Genomic DNA, 17,398 nt, shown 5'->3' on the forward strand with positions numbered 1-17,398 from the left:
CACCACCCCCACATCCACATGGATATACACGTGCACACACACACACACACACACACACACACACACACACGTGCACACACAGCGATATTCAGCAGCAGCATTTCTGTAATGCAGCTGGATGGTGCAGCGCAGGAAGGTAATGATGTCAGAGATGCTTCATTAAAATAGAGAAACTCACTTTATCCTGCAGAACCAGAACTGTAACCATCAGAACCAGAGTTTAATCCTGCAGAACCAGAACCAGAGCTGTAACCATTGTCTGTTGCCACTCAGGGGTTTGGAGACAAAAAGTTTCTGTTGCAGTTCTTTTTGAAAGGTGAGTATTATTCAAATGGCAGATTTGTCATGGGAGAAAAAGAGACTTCTTTCGCAATGGTTGGTAATTGTATTTGAATACCCCCCACCCCCCGCACACACACACACACACACGCACACACACACACACACGCACACACACACACACACGCACACACACACACACACGCACACACACACACACGCACACACACACACACGGAGCTAAATAACAGTGGAGGGTTTTCTTCCTGCTCTTTGTGAAGATGGAGGAAAGCTGCAGCGGACCCAATAAGGGCTCTCCTCATCCTCTTCCCCAGAAAACAAAAAGAGACATCTACTGTGTAGGTGCGTGTGTGTGTGTGTGTCTGTAGGTGTGTGTGTGGAGGTGGGAGGGGGGCAGGAAGATGAGAGGGGGACAGGAGGGGGAGTCAGCAATAGGGGAGGAGAGAGGAGAGATGCTAAGACAGGTAAGAGAGAAGAGAAGTGAAGAGAGGAACGGAGAGTAAACAGAAAAGATGGAAGAGGAGGAGGAGGCATGATTGATGGGGGACGAAGAGGGGGAGGGGGAGGGGAGAGTGAGAAGAAGGAGGCATGAGTGAGGGAGGAGGAGGAGGAGAAGGGGGAGGAGGAGGAGGAGGAACAATAGAGGATGCAAGGTGGGAACAGAGAAGAGTTTTAAAGAGGAGAACGTGATGTGAGTAAGTGAGGAGGGTGTGTGTAGGTGAGTGGAAGTGCATGGCTGTGAGTGTGGGTGTGTGTCCACGTGAGCGTGTGTGTGTGTGTCCACAGAAGAAGGGTATTGCTGTATAAGCAGTCTGTCCAGCTGTCTGCTCTGTGAGACGCAGCGGAGACGAGGGACGTCAGGACTCTTCAACATCTCTGCTAACAGTTTACTGCTTCATCTCTGCTCGCTCTGCTGCTCCTCTACCTCGCTCCACCACAGGCCCCTCCCCTCTGCCCCCCCTCTGCTGTTTATTGGTTTATTCATGCAACGCTCGCATGTCTCACAGCTGGGATCAAAGCAGGAAAACAGGCTCTGCATCTTCGTGATTGTAGAGCTTCTTCAAACATCTAAACTGGAGCTGAGAGTCTGCAGGGTCTGCTCCTGCAGCTGCAGCCTGTGTGTGTGTGTGTGTGTGGACATTTAGGGAACGAGCTTCCTAATAGGAGGCAGCAGCTGAGCAGATAGGCAGGTGTTATTTCATGCAGAGACATTAAATTGGTTCAGGGAGGGGAGGTGCTGCTGATTTTACATTCAGCCTCTCTTTAAGGAGCAGTGATAGAGGAGGAGGAGGAAGAGCTTACCTGCTGGGATCCAGTGAAAAAGTTAGAGTTCAGTGCGTTCCTGCTGCACCCGGTCCTGTTTGTGTTTGAGCTGCTGTATTTTAAAATTTTACAATAAAACTAATTAGTTACATCCTGGCAGCTCAGCCTGCTGGTAAACATGAAACCAGAGCAGAGTGGGGGTGGGCAGCGTTTTGTTTTAAAGGAACACATGCTGTGCTGAAACACGCTCTTTCAGACAGACTGTTGGAGAATTTCAGGTTTTTTAAATTTCATTCATGAGTTGGTTTCTTACAAACGGGAATCCTCTCCTGGTGTTTCAGACATGGAATCTGTGAACTGATTTAAACATAAGGTAGGTATGAAGCGAGCCGAGGTGGGTACGGTGTGAGCCGAGGTGGGTACGATGTGAGCCGAGGANCTGGGTCTGGGTCTGGATCAGGGTTCTGGGTCTGGGTCTGAGTCAGGATCAGGGTCTGGGTCTGGGTCTGGATCAGGGTTCTGGGTCTGGGTCTGTGCCTGACCCAGTGAATCCTCTGCTCCGATCAGTTGGACAGTGTCTCCAACTGTCTCTTCAGATTTTACCTGTCTGACCTTTGACCTCCCCACCCACTCTGGACCCGCTGCCTTACCTGCTGCTGCGCAGCCAGTCAGGAGGAGGAGGAGGAGGAGGAGGCTGTAGGAAGTCATGATGAGGAGGAAGAGCTGCTGATGAAGAAGAGCTGAGGGTTTCTGTTCAGAACTCCGGACCTCCTGGTTCTGGCTGCTCCGGGTGTCCTGATGAAAAGATTTAGACACAGAAAACTGAGAGTGTGAGATGGAGTGAGACGGAGTGAGACGAAGTGGGACGGAGTGGGGCGGGACTGGGAGGACGGGGCGGGACAAAGCAGGACGGGGGGACAGAACAGGGAGGGGACTGTGGGCTGTAATAAAGGATTCTGTGGAAAAGAACCCCACAGAAGGGTTAATACTGTAGTGTCCTCTCATCAAACCCACTGGACTTCTGTTTCCATGGCAACACTGAGGCTAGCCTTGGAGCTGGTTATCTCTCTACCAGGTTAGTTTCACCAACTAACCAGTTCTGTCTGCAAAGGCTGAAAGCCTTTCTTTTCTTCCTGTCGTCTTCCTGTTCGCTCGTTTGGATCTCCAACAAGTTCAAAGAACCGGTTCTGACATCTGGAAGTTCTTCAGGAACACAGAGTCCATGTTCTCACTGTTCTCCTGTTGGTGTTCGGCCTTCAGCTCCTTCAGGACTTTACTAAACCTTTGAAGGACCTCGAGGAAGTTCTCCAGTTTTCAGATCAAACCTGGACAGCCTTAAAAGATCTGAACTGTCCCTTTAACCCAGAATATTTTAGATAAAATCAGACACTTTCAGGGTGGAATCAGTATTTACAGACTTACATCACCGCTTTAAAAAGCTTCTTTGATCCAGACTTTAGGTGACCCTGAACAACCTTTCATTTATTTATTTATTTCAACTGTTTCACAAAAAAAGGAAAAATCAAAACCTATTCAGAGGCTTTTAATGTGTAATCAGACTGATTACTTCCTGTTCCTCCCCCTGATCTGACCACACACACACACCCTCTCTCTCTCACACACACACACACACACACACACCCCGGTTACGTAGTGAACCTGGTTATCTTCATTAAGCCAGACGGGCTTCAGCCTCCTCAGCTCACTTTGTCAGCAGCTTAAGGAGATCTTCGGTTTAAGCGCCGGAAAACAAAACTGGGGGAAAGTGAGAGGACGGATCAGAGGCTTCCAGAGACGGGAGACAGTTAGGAGACAGTTAGAAGACAGTTAGGAGACAGACAGGAGACACTTTGTGTCTTTAAACAGATCAAACCAGCGATACGAGGCCAAAGACGACAGACAAATATGGAACATTTTTATTATTCATGAAACTTTAAAAACCAAAATCAGACAAAACATGTAAAGAAAACTTCAAAATATGACAACATTTATTTTGACCCAATTAAAGTATCTTCAGACTTGGCAGGAAGGAGTCTCCAAAATGTCTCAAACTGTTCTTCTTCAAACTGAGACTCAGAAACTTTCATTTTAAAGATCTTTAAAAACTTTGTGAAACACAGAGTCGTTGAAGGCGTCTCAGTTTAGTTTCAGGACTGAAAACCTCCTGGAGGACAAATAATTATTAAAATCTGTGAGACTGCAGCTGAAGAGCCCCGATCGGCTGTTTGTCAGCTGAAATCAGGCGTGTGGAACCATCACCACAGCTTAAAGCTGCAGACATGAAGGCCAGGGTTGGGTGGGGGGAGTGAGTCTCGTAGATTTAATGAAGGTGGAATCAGAGCCTGCAGAAACACCAAAGAAGCAGGAAGTCGATTACAGGAAACTAACGTGCAGCAGGACGGGACGATAACAGGAGAGACCAGCGAGGAGACGGGAGGAAAAACACCGGGGAGGTGAACAAAGGCAGGGACTGAATAACTGACAGCAGGTGAGGAGACGCACCTGGAGGGAAAACCTGATTTCTGACGGGCCCGGTTCCAACCCCCTGGTTCTGACCCGGCCCGTCAGAGGGCAGGATCCACCCCCCGGTTCTGACCCGGCCCGTCAGAGGGCAGGATCCACCCCCCGGTTCTGACCTGGGCCCATCAGAGGGCAGGATCCACCCCCCGGTTCTGACCTGGGCCCATCAGAGGGCAGTAACCACCCCCCGGTTCTGACCCGGCCCGTCACAGGCCCAAAGCTAAGGAATAAGAGCTTTTCCACATCAGCGGAGGATCATGGCGTCCAGAGAGCAGCGTCACGCTGATCCGTGGTGTGACAGACGGCTGGAGGCAGGGTCACCTTCCCGGCTCTATTCCTGTCCTCCTCCTCCTCCTCGTCTTCCTCCTCCTCTTCCTCCTCCTCCTCGTCTTCCTCCTCCTCCTCGTCTTCCTCCTCCTCTTCCTCCTCCTCCTCGTCTNCAAGAATCAACACAGAACAGCAGAAACACGAGTGAAAACATTTAAACTTAATACAAAAGGTTACTCCAAAAATAACTAAAAAAAAAAAATCCTAACAAAAATCAGTTTTCTGTCGGTTTAACAGAGCAAAGCATCAAGTCTGGATCATCGAAACAAAAACTGAAGAGAATGAAGATTTCCACACTTTGACAGGAGCTCAGATGTTAATGAAGTGATTGTTATAATGTGGGTCGCACCGCGCTGTGAGAAGGATGAGCCAGGATCAAACAACATCTGGGCACACATCTGCAGCTGTGTGGTGCTGAAAGGTGAAGAGAAAGAGAAACTTTAACAATCCTGAGGGTGAAACCTCCTCAGATGTAAAAACAATCAGAAGTTTGTTACTGAAAATAAAAATCAAATCATTCACATCTGCTGAGTAACATTATCATTAAAACCCTTGAAAGGTTTGATTTTATTCATTTACATCTAATAAAAATTAAAATTAGTGATGAATTCATGTCTCTGAAAGTGTGCAGCAGGATGGTGATTAAACGAGACAAATGAGAGGAGAAAACAGCTGCAGTCTGACAGATGGAGAACAGGAAACGCTGTAAAAATACTGAGGCTCTGAAATAATCACCAGTCTGTAAATAAAGAGTTCAGCTCTGCTTTCATTCCACTGTGTCTGAATGAACATCTAATCTTAATTTTATCTGCAGGAGTTTCTTTTATCTTCACAATGTTTAAATATGTTCTAATAGGAAAGTAAAAAGATAAAATCCGAGCTGAATGGTGTTCCTCTGCAGGATACAGATCAGAAAATTAGCTTTAAAAGCATCAGATTACACAAACTAAAGTTCATGTTTCTGTTTCACACATTTTATTCAGAAAACTGTTTAAAACTTCATTAAAAAACACAATTTTAATGGCAACATTTTTCAATGCAGAACAAAAACCCATTTTCTTTCTTCTTTTTCAAGTTTCCACCAGAAGACGAGAACAGCAGCACATCTGAATTTCATCCAAAGCAGAAAAACTCTCATTACATCTCAGATCAATAACTTCAGTCTGGATCAATAAAAGGAATTACATGATGAATAAAGGCTCATATTTCAGAAGAAACATCTGTTTCTGGCTGAAATCCAGATGTTAGAGAACTTAAATTAAAGCAGCACAAAATCATTTTTCCAACCAGTAAATCCTTTATTTGTTTTCTTCTCAGCTTCAGGTTTTTCCAACAGAATGAGTAATATCCAAACAGGTTTTTCATAAAAGGAAATTCTTTCACCGAATGTGATTCTTGTGAACCGATCGGTGATTGTTGAAACCAGGAGGTTTCACTGAGATTAGTCATACAGGAACAGTTTTATAAAAGGACTTTGATGTCATTAGTAGTTCTTTTCAAACCTCCAGGCTAATTTACTTTATGACCAGTCAGTGTTTTCCTTTTTATTAAAGCCTGATTCCACCATCCGTCCTCCACACGGCTGCAGAGGTTTGACTGTTTTATTCAACAAATCTGCTGAAGGAACATTTCTGTTCCTGCACGAGGAACGTTACTGGTTCTGTTTATTCTGTATCGGATCAACACCAAATTTAGCACTAATTTCTGGAGAACCTCTGAACATCTTTGCTCCTCAGGACTCAAACTTTCATGTTTTTTTGTATCAAATCATTTTGGTTCCTGTTCCCTGTGTTAATAACACCAGTATCATTTTTAGCCTCAACTTTGGGCGAATATTAAAGTTGATAAAAGATTAAATATTTTGGTTTAAAATCGACTGACATGAAATAAAAGTCAAACAAATCTAAGAATCTGTTTTTCTCCATCCTGCTCGTCTTGGTGTGTCAGCAGTTTGCTTATCTTACACATGCTGATTTTACAAGTGTGTGTGTGTGTGTGTGTGTGTTTTCTGCTGCTTCAGGTGTTTTATTGTAAGGGCTGAACACTCAGCTTCTGTCATTCTTCATCTCTGCATCAGGACAAACTTCTGCTCTTCCTGCTGCAAACAGCATCGTCTCCTGATGTTTATTTTCTGCTGCCAGAAGGGTTCTCAAAGTGAGGGTCGGGACCCCTCTGTGAGACATGAGGCGCCAGGTAGGGTCAGAGGTCAAATGACATTTAAAATCATGTATTTTCTCTTATATAATTACAACTGAAAGAGTTTCAGCTGCTGGTTTTTATTGGCAAACTGCAGTTTCAGACCCTCTGGTGTAAACAAGTTTACATCACGATGAGTTCATTCCTTAACAAAAGAAATCTATAAATATAAATGATGAGTTTTAGCTTTTTAAAACTGTTTCCAGGAGACAAACTTTGTGGTTTTTATTGAGCCAATGTTGTGGAAAATACATTCTTACAACAGAAACTGTAAAAGTATGACGTGGTTTAAATAAACACAGAAATATGAAATATAAATAAATCAAACTTAGAAAAGGAAAAAAAACTAATTTGTATGCAAATGATCAGATTTTTTCCTTCCTTCCTCTCTAATGATTCCTGTGGGCTTTAATAAGTGGAATCAGCTCAGATTGGTCCCTCCTGTGTGAGAAGAAAGGAGGTTTTTATGAGGAACAGCAGATCTGGTTGCAGAACGAGGATTAAACTGTTGACTTAAAGACATTTTATAAAACATCTTTATCTGCTGTTCAGTGTTCAGGTTGACAGAGTNCTCCTAGTCTTCCTCTTCCTCCTCCTCCTAGTCTTCCTCCTCCTCCTCCTAGTCTTCCTCTTCCTCCTCCTCCTAGTCTTCCTCCTCCTCCTCCTCCTCGCGCTCTGCCTTCCTGACACCTTTCTAAGAGACTGATCTGAGTTAAAGGCCTAGCGTTCCCTGAGGGGATGCATGTCTCCCGCAGCCGTTCATGCAGAGTTTGAGGCTTGTCTCGTGCTGAGAAATGATGGAGTTTCAGTCGTTTGGGTCAAACTCAGAGAGACGAGCTGGAAAACAGGAGGGAAGCCGGCGGGACTTTAAGCCCCGCCTACTCCCCCTCGTCTGTGTTAGGAATGACTCTCAGCTACTACCACACCTAGTTTTACCTCAGGATCTGTTAAACTGACTGAGTTTGAGACATTTTGTGTTTTCTAAGGCTGTTTAGCTGTGGCGGCCATCTTGGATGGAGTTGCCTATCACCCGTTCACCTTCAGCGGCGGGCGATAATGGTTGTTCTGACTCGCCCACAGTCCTGGTCTCAGGATCTGTTTCTGAAGCAGCTTCTTTGTCTCTGACAGCTTCAGGGGTGTGTGTGTGTGTCTGTGTCTGTGTGGTGGTGTGTGTGTGTGTGTGTGTGGTGTTTGTGTGTGTGTGTGTGTAGGTGGGTGGGCTTTAGCTGTCACACACCGGGTCACCTGAGGGTCGGAGCAGGAGACGGACCAACGGATCAGGACTTCAGCTGCAGTGATGAGTCTGAAGGAGCTGAAAGGCAGAGCTCTGGACTTCCTGCTCCATCTGCAGGCATCTCCTCAGCTGGGGTCCTGAGGTTCGGGTCAGGACTAAAGAAGCAGATCCTGATCCAAGCAGCTGAACTGATCTTCCTCTGCAGGGCGGCCGGACTCAGCCTTACAGAGAAGGAGAGGAGCTCCATCATCCAGGAGGAGCTCAGAGTAGAGCTGCTGTTCTCCTCCTCGACAGGAGTCAGCTAAGGAGGTTCAGACCTCTGGTCAGGATGCCTCTCAGATATCCTCTCTGGGCTGAGAACAGCTCAGGATCCTCCAGGAGGAGCTGGAGAGATGGAGGTCTGGACTTCTCTCCTTCCCCTGCTGCCTCCACAACCTGATTACAGATGAAAATTACTCAATGAATATGATCCAACAATGGTTCTGTTCCTCTTCCCAGCAGAACTCGTACTGTTATCCAACCACAGGTCAGGTCACTGAAACCTGTGGGCTTCCCTTCAGTTCCTGTTTGATGATGTTGTGTTTCTTGCTGTTACAGCTGTCTGAACAACAACAATCAGCAGCTGACCTTCTGCTGTGATTGTGCTTTTACCCCCAGGTTCCTGCAGCAGCAGAACGGTGGATCTAAAAGGACTTTTATCTGAAGATATGAAAACCTACAGCAAACATTTACTCTGTGTCACAGTATTAGGAGTTATTCTGTCCAGTGGTATCCTGATCTGGTAATGTATGATCAGAGCCTCTGACTCTTTATCTGCAGAGCACCAACCCACAGCCATCCTCCACCCGGTTTGAGGAACGCTCTTCCCTTCAGAAAGTCTTTCCCAGTGGATGCTGGCAGCACCGTCACTTTGGACTCCTGATCAGAGCTCTGGACGGCCTGCTGAGGTCTGGCAGCAGCCAGTTGAGCTCTTCTGGTTTTATTTAAGTCCTGCATGTCTGGCTGGCAGCTTATCTCTTCCTAAAGTCCAGGAGATGAGCTGTTTGATTGGGCTGCTCACATTTATCTCCAGAAGCTGCTGGTTCTCTTGGAGGCAGCTGACACTAAAGTGGTCCGTGTCTCAGGTTTTGGTGACTGGAGTTCAGGGGGTGTTCTCCCCCTGAAGCCCGTCTCACCCGTCAGTCTGTCCGTCTGTCCACTTGGCTCTTCTGTTGAGCTTCCAGATCACTGCTCCCCAGATAAATCCCTAATTCTGCATCTATCTCCTTAGACTGTCTGATTAGCAGCGCGTCACAGAAACGGGCTGTAATCCGGGCCCAGGAATAGAGTCCAAGGAGGGGCCAGGCCACCGGAGAAACACTCCACAACCACCATGCATGTGTCTATGGGTAATCCCTTCTTAAATAAGCCCTCAGCAGGACTGAGGCAGAGTTCTGGTGTCTCTCGGACTCACCGCACTCGGACCAGGAGAAGGACGCCCGTTGGACTGTAAGAGTTCGGCCAGGATGAACTTTGCTGCTCAGTTATTCTTCTCGCGCTACCTGAGCGAGCGGCTTGAACGTTTGTTCTCTCCGAGACCTGCACTTAAAGGCGGCGAAGAGAACGACCCGTTCTGGGAGAGGTGGGAAACTGTCACACCTGTAGGACCCTCAGAGCGTCTTCCAGCAAACCCTTTAAATCAGTGGTTCCCAGACGTCTCAGCTTCTGATCCATGAACGCCGACTGTTGCTGGTCTGAAGGTCCGAAGACCTCGAATCAACACGGATAAAACTACACAAACAACTGGCTGCTGTTTGTGACATTTTCTAACAATTACGGCGATAATTTCCTTTTATCAGTGTTAAATATTATTTCATTTTCTAAATATCATCTGAGGACCTGCACTTGTTGTTTTACGACCCACAGTGGGGTCAGGACCCCAACTTTGGGAACAACTGCTTTAAATCAAACCCTTCGAACCATCAGCTCTCCAAATCCTTCTTAGGGTTTATTTATAGGAACCTCCATTCCAACATTTGCTCTTTTTCTCTTTATTTGTTTAATTTTAAAATCTTTCCTCGTCCATCATGTCCCCGTCCTCCTCAGAGGACGCGTCCCACCTGAAACCTGATCCTCCTTTTATTTAACCTCCTCCTTCTGCAGATCTTTGTTTCTGACTCGATGAAGACGTGCTGACTTGTTTTTAACATCTGAACCTAAACAAGAACCGTAAGAAACTTTGGGAGAAGAATCTGTTTGTCGAGGAGCGTCAGAAAGTCCGATTATAAAGATGTCAACCTGATCGACTCAAACAAATCATTTTACTTTTTTATTCCTATTGGAAGTAAAAGATAATAAATTTACTCTTTCAGCTTCTTCCCTCTCATTTAAGCTTATTTTATGCAGACATGTTGCTCTTTTCTCCTCTTCAGGCTGTTTTTGTCTAGTTTGATCTGAGTTTTTAATCAGTTTGACAGAAGCGCTCTGTGTTCAGAACTAAAATAAAAAAGCTGTAATTCAACCCAACAAACAGCTGAGGAAGCAGCTCCACCTGCTGGTTTTCTCACATGATCTTAGTCTAAAAATCACTTCACTTAGTTTTTATTTCTTCACTTTTCTTTGTGTCTGATTGTGATTCATCAAACTGTAAAACCAAACATCTCCAACTCAAACAATCAAACTCGTGAATTAAGAGTTTAATTTCAAGGTTCCTGTTGGAATAAAGTTAGAAATTCACTGAGTCCCTTCAGGAAACTTCTTCATATTTAAATACAAGCAGTTTGTTTTTTATTTTGTTTTACTTTGTTGACATCATCCTTAAAGTCTTTAACTAATCCTGGCTCTGAAATGATGGGATGTTGTTTACAGAATCCATAGCAAACACCTAAAGTTTCCTCAGACTCAACTTATTTTGGACCTTTTTATGTCAGAAAGGCTCCAGAACCGCAGGCTGCAGGACTTAAAGGGACAGTTCAGATATTTTGAGGAGGGACTGATCTTGTCATCTCTAAAAACCTAATTAAACATATATTTTCACTATAACTGTAATAAAAGCACCAGTATTCAGGAACAGGTAAAGAATTAGTATAATAAATATAAATTATAATATAAATGAATCTTTTTGAGCAGATTTATTTGACCTCCCATGAATCAAACTGCAGGTTCTCCATTTAAAACAAACTTAAAGTAAATAAAACAGCATTTTACATTTATTTGAAGAAAAATGTCTACTAACTCTTCATTTCTTCCTTCTGACTCTCATGTATTTGAGGATCTTCTGTGCGGTCAGCTTTTAATCTGGTCGTTTGAAGGGAAACTCTGTGTTGTGGTTCTCAGAGAGGAGCTCCGTCTCGGCCCCAGTCAGCCCTGCAGCTCCTACAAATGTGGCTCCATGAGTAACGGCACCGCCGGCCGCCGGCCCACCCTCATCGAACCTGACCGTCTGAAGGACTTCGGCGAGGAGGAACTCCTCAACGGAGACGTGAAGTTCCACCAAACTAAAGTGGTGGAAACTCCTGAGATCAGGCTGATGGATCCGCCCAAAACCAGACGGGTCAGCGAGTTCCGGATCGTCCCCAGACCTCCGGCTCAGTACCTGCGCTTCGAGGACATCAGCGCTGCGGCCTTCAGGATCCAGGCGGGGATACAGAAGACACCGTGCACGGTAGGCTGGTGTGACCTCTGACCTCTCATGGAGCAGAGGAGAGACGTCAGAGGTTCAAACAACAAAATGAGTTTATTTCACAAGAAGAACTTCTGTTAGTTCAAACCTTCACTTTTCCAAAATGCTGTCATCATTATGAATCTGCTGCAACAAACTAAAGATGTCAGAATATTTGGCAGAAATGGAATATACACCAGATGTTATACTACTACAAAAACAGTTCCAGAGGAGCCATTATACATGTCAGACAGGTGTTTTCACCTTTATAAGAACCATTTCCAGCCTTAATCCTGAATGAGTTGGATGTTCTGTAAAATGTAAATAAAAACTGAAGGCAATAATTTGCAAAACTCATGAATCCATATTTTATTCGGAATAGAACATAGTAAATATATCAAGTGTTTAAATTAAGAAATTTAACCATTTTTAGGAAGAAATCAGGTAATTTTGAATCTGATGGCAGGAACATTTCTGTAAAACATTCCAGGAGCAACAAAAGGTCCGAATCAGAAACATCTGGAGGAGCTTTTAGAGACTAACGAGGTTAATTATCAGCAGGTCGGTCAGAGGAGTGAGGAGAAAAAGAGCATTTAGAGGCTGAAGATGGGCAGAGGTTCACCAGCTGACAGGTTCTGGTTCTGGTTCTGCTCAGGAACACTGTCTGTAAACACAGTTCACCGTGCTGCTTAAAGCTCTATCAGGCAAAGAAGAAGCCAGATGTGAACAGATGTGTCTCCTCTGGACCAAAGAGGAGAACTGTTCTGAGGTCAGCCTGCCTCTCTGATGGTATGGGGGTGCATTAGAGCCTCTGGAAAGAATCCATCAATGCAGGAAAGTCTCCTATAAGATCTGCAGTCTTCAGATCTGTTCCAGTTTTATCTCGCTGTTGGCTGTGAGTTTGACAGTCTGTTGGACTTCTGTGGTTCTGTGTGCAGTTCTCCAGGCTGTCCAAACAGTATGGGATGGAGATCTACCTGAAGAAGGAGCACCTGAACTACACGGGTTCTGTGAAGGAGCGAGGAGTGCTGTACCTGCTCACCTCCCTCACACAGGTAAGGTTCTGCTAGAAAAGGAGAGGATTCCTGGGTCTGAACAGCCGTCAGCGAACCACTGAGACGTGTTCAGATAAAACCAGTCCAGACTTTAAAGTCTTCATATTCATGTTTCTGTTGTACACATGTGAGAAAATGACACCTTTACTGAAGGATTGACAGCTGGACAGAATTTAGTCTAACACAGTTTGGACTGTCTCTGTCTCTGTCTGAGTCCCGAACATAAAGCTTATATTTTCCTCCCCCAGGAGCAGCAGAGGAAGGGCGTGATCGTGGCCACTGACTGTAACTTCTCCATGGCCGTGGCTCACCACGGCGTGGAGCTGAAGGTACCGGTGTTCGTCATCATGCCGTCGTGCTGCTCATCGCCCCGGCTCCGGATCTACAGAGACTACGGCGCCATGGTCATCTCCTACGGCAGCACGGGCCTGGACTCCCAGAACCACGCCCGGCGCCTGGCCAAAGAGAACAGTTACCTTTACCTGGAAGAGTCAGTGTCATTACATTCATCTTACAGTAACAAAACAGGATTTATATGAACTGTTTGTCATGAAAAACCTCCACAGCCACATTCATATAACTTAAGGTTCTCTTTGCAAACTGTAAAAAGTTTATCCTGAACTACATCAGGTGATGCAGCTTCGAGGAGTTTACTCCTGAAGTTTCACACAGATGTGCAGTTCTGAAGTGCGGGTCTGCGCTCAGTGTCAACAAGAGTTTAATCTGTTTTTAATGGCCTAGCTGCTGAAATGTGTTCTGTGCTGACTGGCAGGGATGAAAGTGCAGCCTACCTGGCAGGACTGGGCACCGTGGGCATGGAGATCTACGAGCAGGTGTCCAAGCTTGACGCAGTCATCGTCCCTGCAGCAGGACAGTTTGGACTCCTGGCAGGAACCGCTGCAGCCATCAAACACCTCAACCCTCAGATTCTGGTTGTAGTGAGTACACACACATCCTCATCAGTCTCCATCAGAAGCTGCATAGAGCTGAGCTTCATGGACGAGAAGATAAATAAAAACTTTATCTTTAACAGGGAGTTGAACCTGAAGGTTTCCCGCTGCTCCTCCAGTCTCTGAAAACCGACTCTCCGGTCAAAAACCTGCCCAGCAGCCCCAACAAGAGACTGTATGAAGGTGAGGCAGCTTCCTGTCAACACCTGGTAGCACCGACTGTGACGATGCTGCAGGAAGCTGGAAGCTGCAGGAAGCTGCAGGAAGCTGCAGGAAATAACGGTGTTGTGTCGTTCTCAGATCTAACGGAGCGTTCTCTGGGGGAAAACACTTTCCAGCTGACAAAGAAACTGGTGGATAAAGTTTTATCTGTCAGGTACTGAACGAGGTTCCTTTAGGAATTATATTTAAATGTAAATAAATAAACATGAGTTTGTTTTACCTCTAAGATAAAAACCTGAAACGTTGGCGACCTCTCTGTGTGTCCCTCAGTGAAGACGACTCTCTGGTGGCGATGCTGCGTTTTCAGGAAGTTGAACGCTCCACGGTGGACACAGAGGGAGCCATGGGACTGGCGGCCATATTGGCAGGGCAGCTGCCTGAACTGAGAGGGAAAAGGTGGGTGAGATCCTTTAACAAAGAGCAGAAACACAAAATCATCCATGAACTGAACACACAGGAGTGAACAGATGAGGCCCATAAATGGCGTCACAGTTTCAGTGTTGATCCTTTTGTTGGTTTAACTCAGGGGGGTCAAACCCAGTAATGCAGGGGGCCAAAATAAAAAATGTGATCCTAGCCAAGGGCCAATCATGATCAATATTTATTAAAAATTACATAAATTAATTGGTTTTAGATGCATTATGACAAATAATTCATACAGAAATATCAATGAGCTTTTCCCAGTTACAGATTAGACAGAATTTAGAGCAAACAGACTTTAATGAACACAGACAAATAGATCAAACTTCAAAAAGCTCATCATTAGCAGTCATTTCTTACGCCTCACTCAGCTTTTAAATGAAGTTTTTAACATTAAAACAGACAAAAACCTGATCATACAGAAATTAAAACTATATATTGTTGGCTTCTAAGTCACTGAGGAGAAAACTTCACTAATTAGGCTCAGTTTTTTTAAGCAACATAAGAATCAGAGACTCAATCTGTCCCAGACTAGAGGGCCGGATCTGGCCCGCGGGCCTTGAGTTTGACACATGTGGTTTACTGAATGTTCTTCGTTGATTCAAGTTTGACAGCAGAAACCTTTTGAGAACAGAAGTTTGGTTATGAAGGCCGAGCGGCAGAGTTTCCTCCTGATCTTTCCTCCCTCCAGGGTTGTTGTGGTGGCGAGCAGCGCCAACATGGAGCCCGAGCTGATGAGGCAGTGCGTGGACAGAGCTTTGGTGTTGGACGGGCGGGTCAGTAAGTTCTCTGTGCAGCTGGGAGAATGGCCCGGAGACATGGCCAAACTGCTGGATGTCCTGTCCAGAGAGGACGTCAGGTGGGGACTGCTTGGTTCTGCTGTTTCAGACTTCATCTGGTGTCTGACGCCATCTTTGACTGTCTGCCATCTTTTCTTTTCCCTCTCAGACTGCTGGATGTCTGCCATCGCAGACGCAGCGACAAATCAGACCTCTTCAAGACAAAGGTAGGAGGTCAAGACCTCATTGTTCCTTCATTCTTTGTCCTCCTGTGAAGTTTGTTCCTGGACTGGTCCATAAAGAGGAAGTCTTTAGTCGGGTGCAGAACAGCCTGCAGCGTGTGCACACTGTGTAGAATCAGTTTGAAGGTTCTAGTTAGGTTGGAGACCCACTTTACACCGGATGATGACCCGTTACGCTCTCCAGGTCCAATCAGAACATGGCTGATTGCAGCTCTGAGACGATGTCTCCATCAGCAGCACGTCCTCAGTAGAACCTCAGGTCCAGTTCAGGCAGGACTTTCCCTGACCTTGTCACGATCATGGTTTGAATTGTGACGACGCTGGCTCCACATCATGATTATCATGCTGCCGTGCTCTACCATCATGATAATAAAGCACCACAGCCTCACTCTGGACGTTTTGTTTAATAAGAGTTTCTGTCCACAGCATGAATCTAATATCTGCAGACTTTCTGATTCTTTACTTTAATAATCATCCTGCTGTTAGTAACTGCTTCTTTTTAACGTGTTTCCTTTAAAACAGGTGAAGAACAAACAGATAAAAACAAAGAACCATGATTTGTTTTCTTGTTGGATCCTGATAAAAGTTTTATTTTATTTTAACTTGGAACAAGTTTTATCTTCAGATCATCTCTGCTGGTCGTTAACTAGCAGCGTTAAAGGGTTGAAGGTCTTCTGTAATTACCCGCTCTGATGCGTGTGTGTGTGTGTGTGCACGCTGGCAGGTGGAGTGTGTGGTGGAAACCAGAGATAAGACCCAAAGTGTTCAGCTGAGGAAGACCCTGAATGATCGGTACCCCTCCATATCCTGGCTGGAGCGGTGATCAGCAGATGCTCTGAAACCTGCAGGATGGTTGAGCAGCGTGGAAACGGGAGCGATGTGTGATCAGAGCAGTTTGTTGCTGCTGTAGCTGAATGTTTAGTCACCAGTATCACTTTAACCGGACTCTAAGGTTTATTTTGTAAGGAAATCCTGTAAATATATCTATGTATATACGCTAACATGGCAGTAAAAACACCTAAAACACAAAGATTTTCAGAATAAAACTGGATCAACGTGTTTCTGCTTTTTGATTTTCTTTTTTGTTTATTTAAAAAAACCAAAACTGAGACAAATCTGAGTTTTCTTAGTGAGGGAAGTTAGAAAGTGAGGTAACACCTGGTTAAGATGCGGTTCTGACCCAGTTCTGCTGCCTTCAGAACCTGATGTTACTGATCCAGTTTTTCTCTTTGACATGTTGAGATGAAGACAGAATAATGAAAACATTCAGGTAAAAATAAAACAGGTCTGAAGGTCGGCTTCACTCAACAAACATGTTTCTAACCAGAATAAACTCAGCGGAGTCGTTTTTAACTCATCAGCTGTTTATTTAACGTCAGAATGAAAAAGGGAATGTGACGCCGTGTCTCTCCTTATAAAATCCTGGAATGCTTTAAGGCCAACAGCATCTAAACCTGCCTCTTCATCCCTCAGTTAGCAGCTAAAATGTAAACAATCGTTTTCTTCAGGACCCCAGTTTTATTGCACAGAGTTCATCAAATATCAGCTATTGTTATTATTCATTTTAAAAGGGTTTCAAATATATAATTTCTAAAAGAATAAAAGAGAAGAAGCCTCCATCTTTGGAATGGCTCAGATTATTTGTTCTAAGGCTAAAGGTTATAAAACTCTGAGTGAAGTCAGCAGTTTAATACTCAAAGAGTTGTTCTGAACAACAAGAAGCACCAGGAAGTGACTGATCCGGCTGCATCTTTAGGCTCCGCCTCCTCCTCCTGCAGGGGTCAGCGCTGTTTGGGTCGCTCAGGGTCGTACTTCAGGAGGAGGCCGAGGGAGGCGAAGCCGAACAGGAGGGTCTGGAGGAACCACAGGCAGCGAGTGGTTCCATTGGAGATCCCTTTGTTTCTGCAGACAAACAGTTCACAGATTTAACATCCAATCCCTACAGGGAAGCATGGTGGTGGCAGCATCATGCTGTGGGGATGTTTTTAATCAGCAGGCTGGGTCAGAGTTGAAGAAAAGATGGAAATCTGTTGGAGTCTCCCAGAGACCTGAGACAGGGACAGATGTCCTCCTTCCAGCAGGACAATGAGCCTAAACCCTGAAGAGCCCACCCCTGGTTTCAAAAGAACAGACCTGATGGACCAGGACCACAGAGTCTGACCTGAACAGACCTGATGGACCAGGACCACAGAGTCTGACCTGAACAGACCTGATGGACCAGGACCACAGAGTCTGACCTGAACAGACCTG

At 45.3% G+C, this 17,398-nt stretch overlaps 2 protein-coding genes across 2 annotated transcripts in view; one reads left to right on the forward strand and one right to left on the reverse strand.

Annotated features, from left to right (window-relative positions):
- The window catches only part of LOC108251487 (placenta associated 9), an 11,556-nt gene extending 9,133 nt beyond the window's left edge, over positions 1 to 2,423 (reverse strand). The window contains exon 1 of the mRNA XM_017441823.2: positions 2,214 to 2,423. Within this exon, the coding sequence (XP_017297312.1) occupies positions 2,214 to 2,271 (58 nt within the window). The 5' untranslated portion in view covers positions 2,272 to 2,423. The remainder of the gene's footprint in view (positions 1 to 2,213) is intronic.
- Positions 2,424 to 9,248: 6,825 nt separating this feature from the next.
- LOC108251486 (L-threo-3-hydroxyaspartate ammonia-lyase) lies at positions 9,249 to 16,428 on the forward strand. Its single transcript, XM_017441820.3, has 11 exons — positions 9,249 to 9,461; positions 11,156 to 11,483; positions 12,419 to 12,535; positions 12,784 to 13,025; positions 13,308 to 13,473; positions 13,569 to 13,668; positions 13,786 to 13,861; positions 13,978 to 14,103; positions 14,819 to 14,986; positions 15,076 to 15,133; positions 15,873 to 16,428. Exons 1-11 carry the CDS (start codon positions 9,346 to 9,348, stop codon positions 15,969 to 15,971), a joined length of 1,596 nt encoding a protein of 531 aa, XP_017297309.1. The 5' UTR covers positions 9,249 to 9,345; the 3' UTR covers positions 15,972 to 16,428.
- Positions 16,429 to 17,398: the final 970 nt, after the last annotated feature.

Source organism: Kryptolebias marmoratus, linkage group LG22, assembly GCF_001649575.2.
Source record: "Kryptolebias marmoratus isolate JLee-2015 linkage group LG22, ASM164957v2, whole genome shotgun sequence".
NCBI lineage: Eukaryota > Metazoa > Chordata > Actinopteri > Cyprinodontiformes > Rivulidae > Kryptolebias > Kryptolebias marmoratus.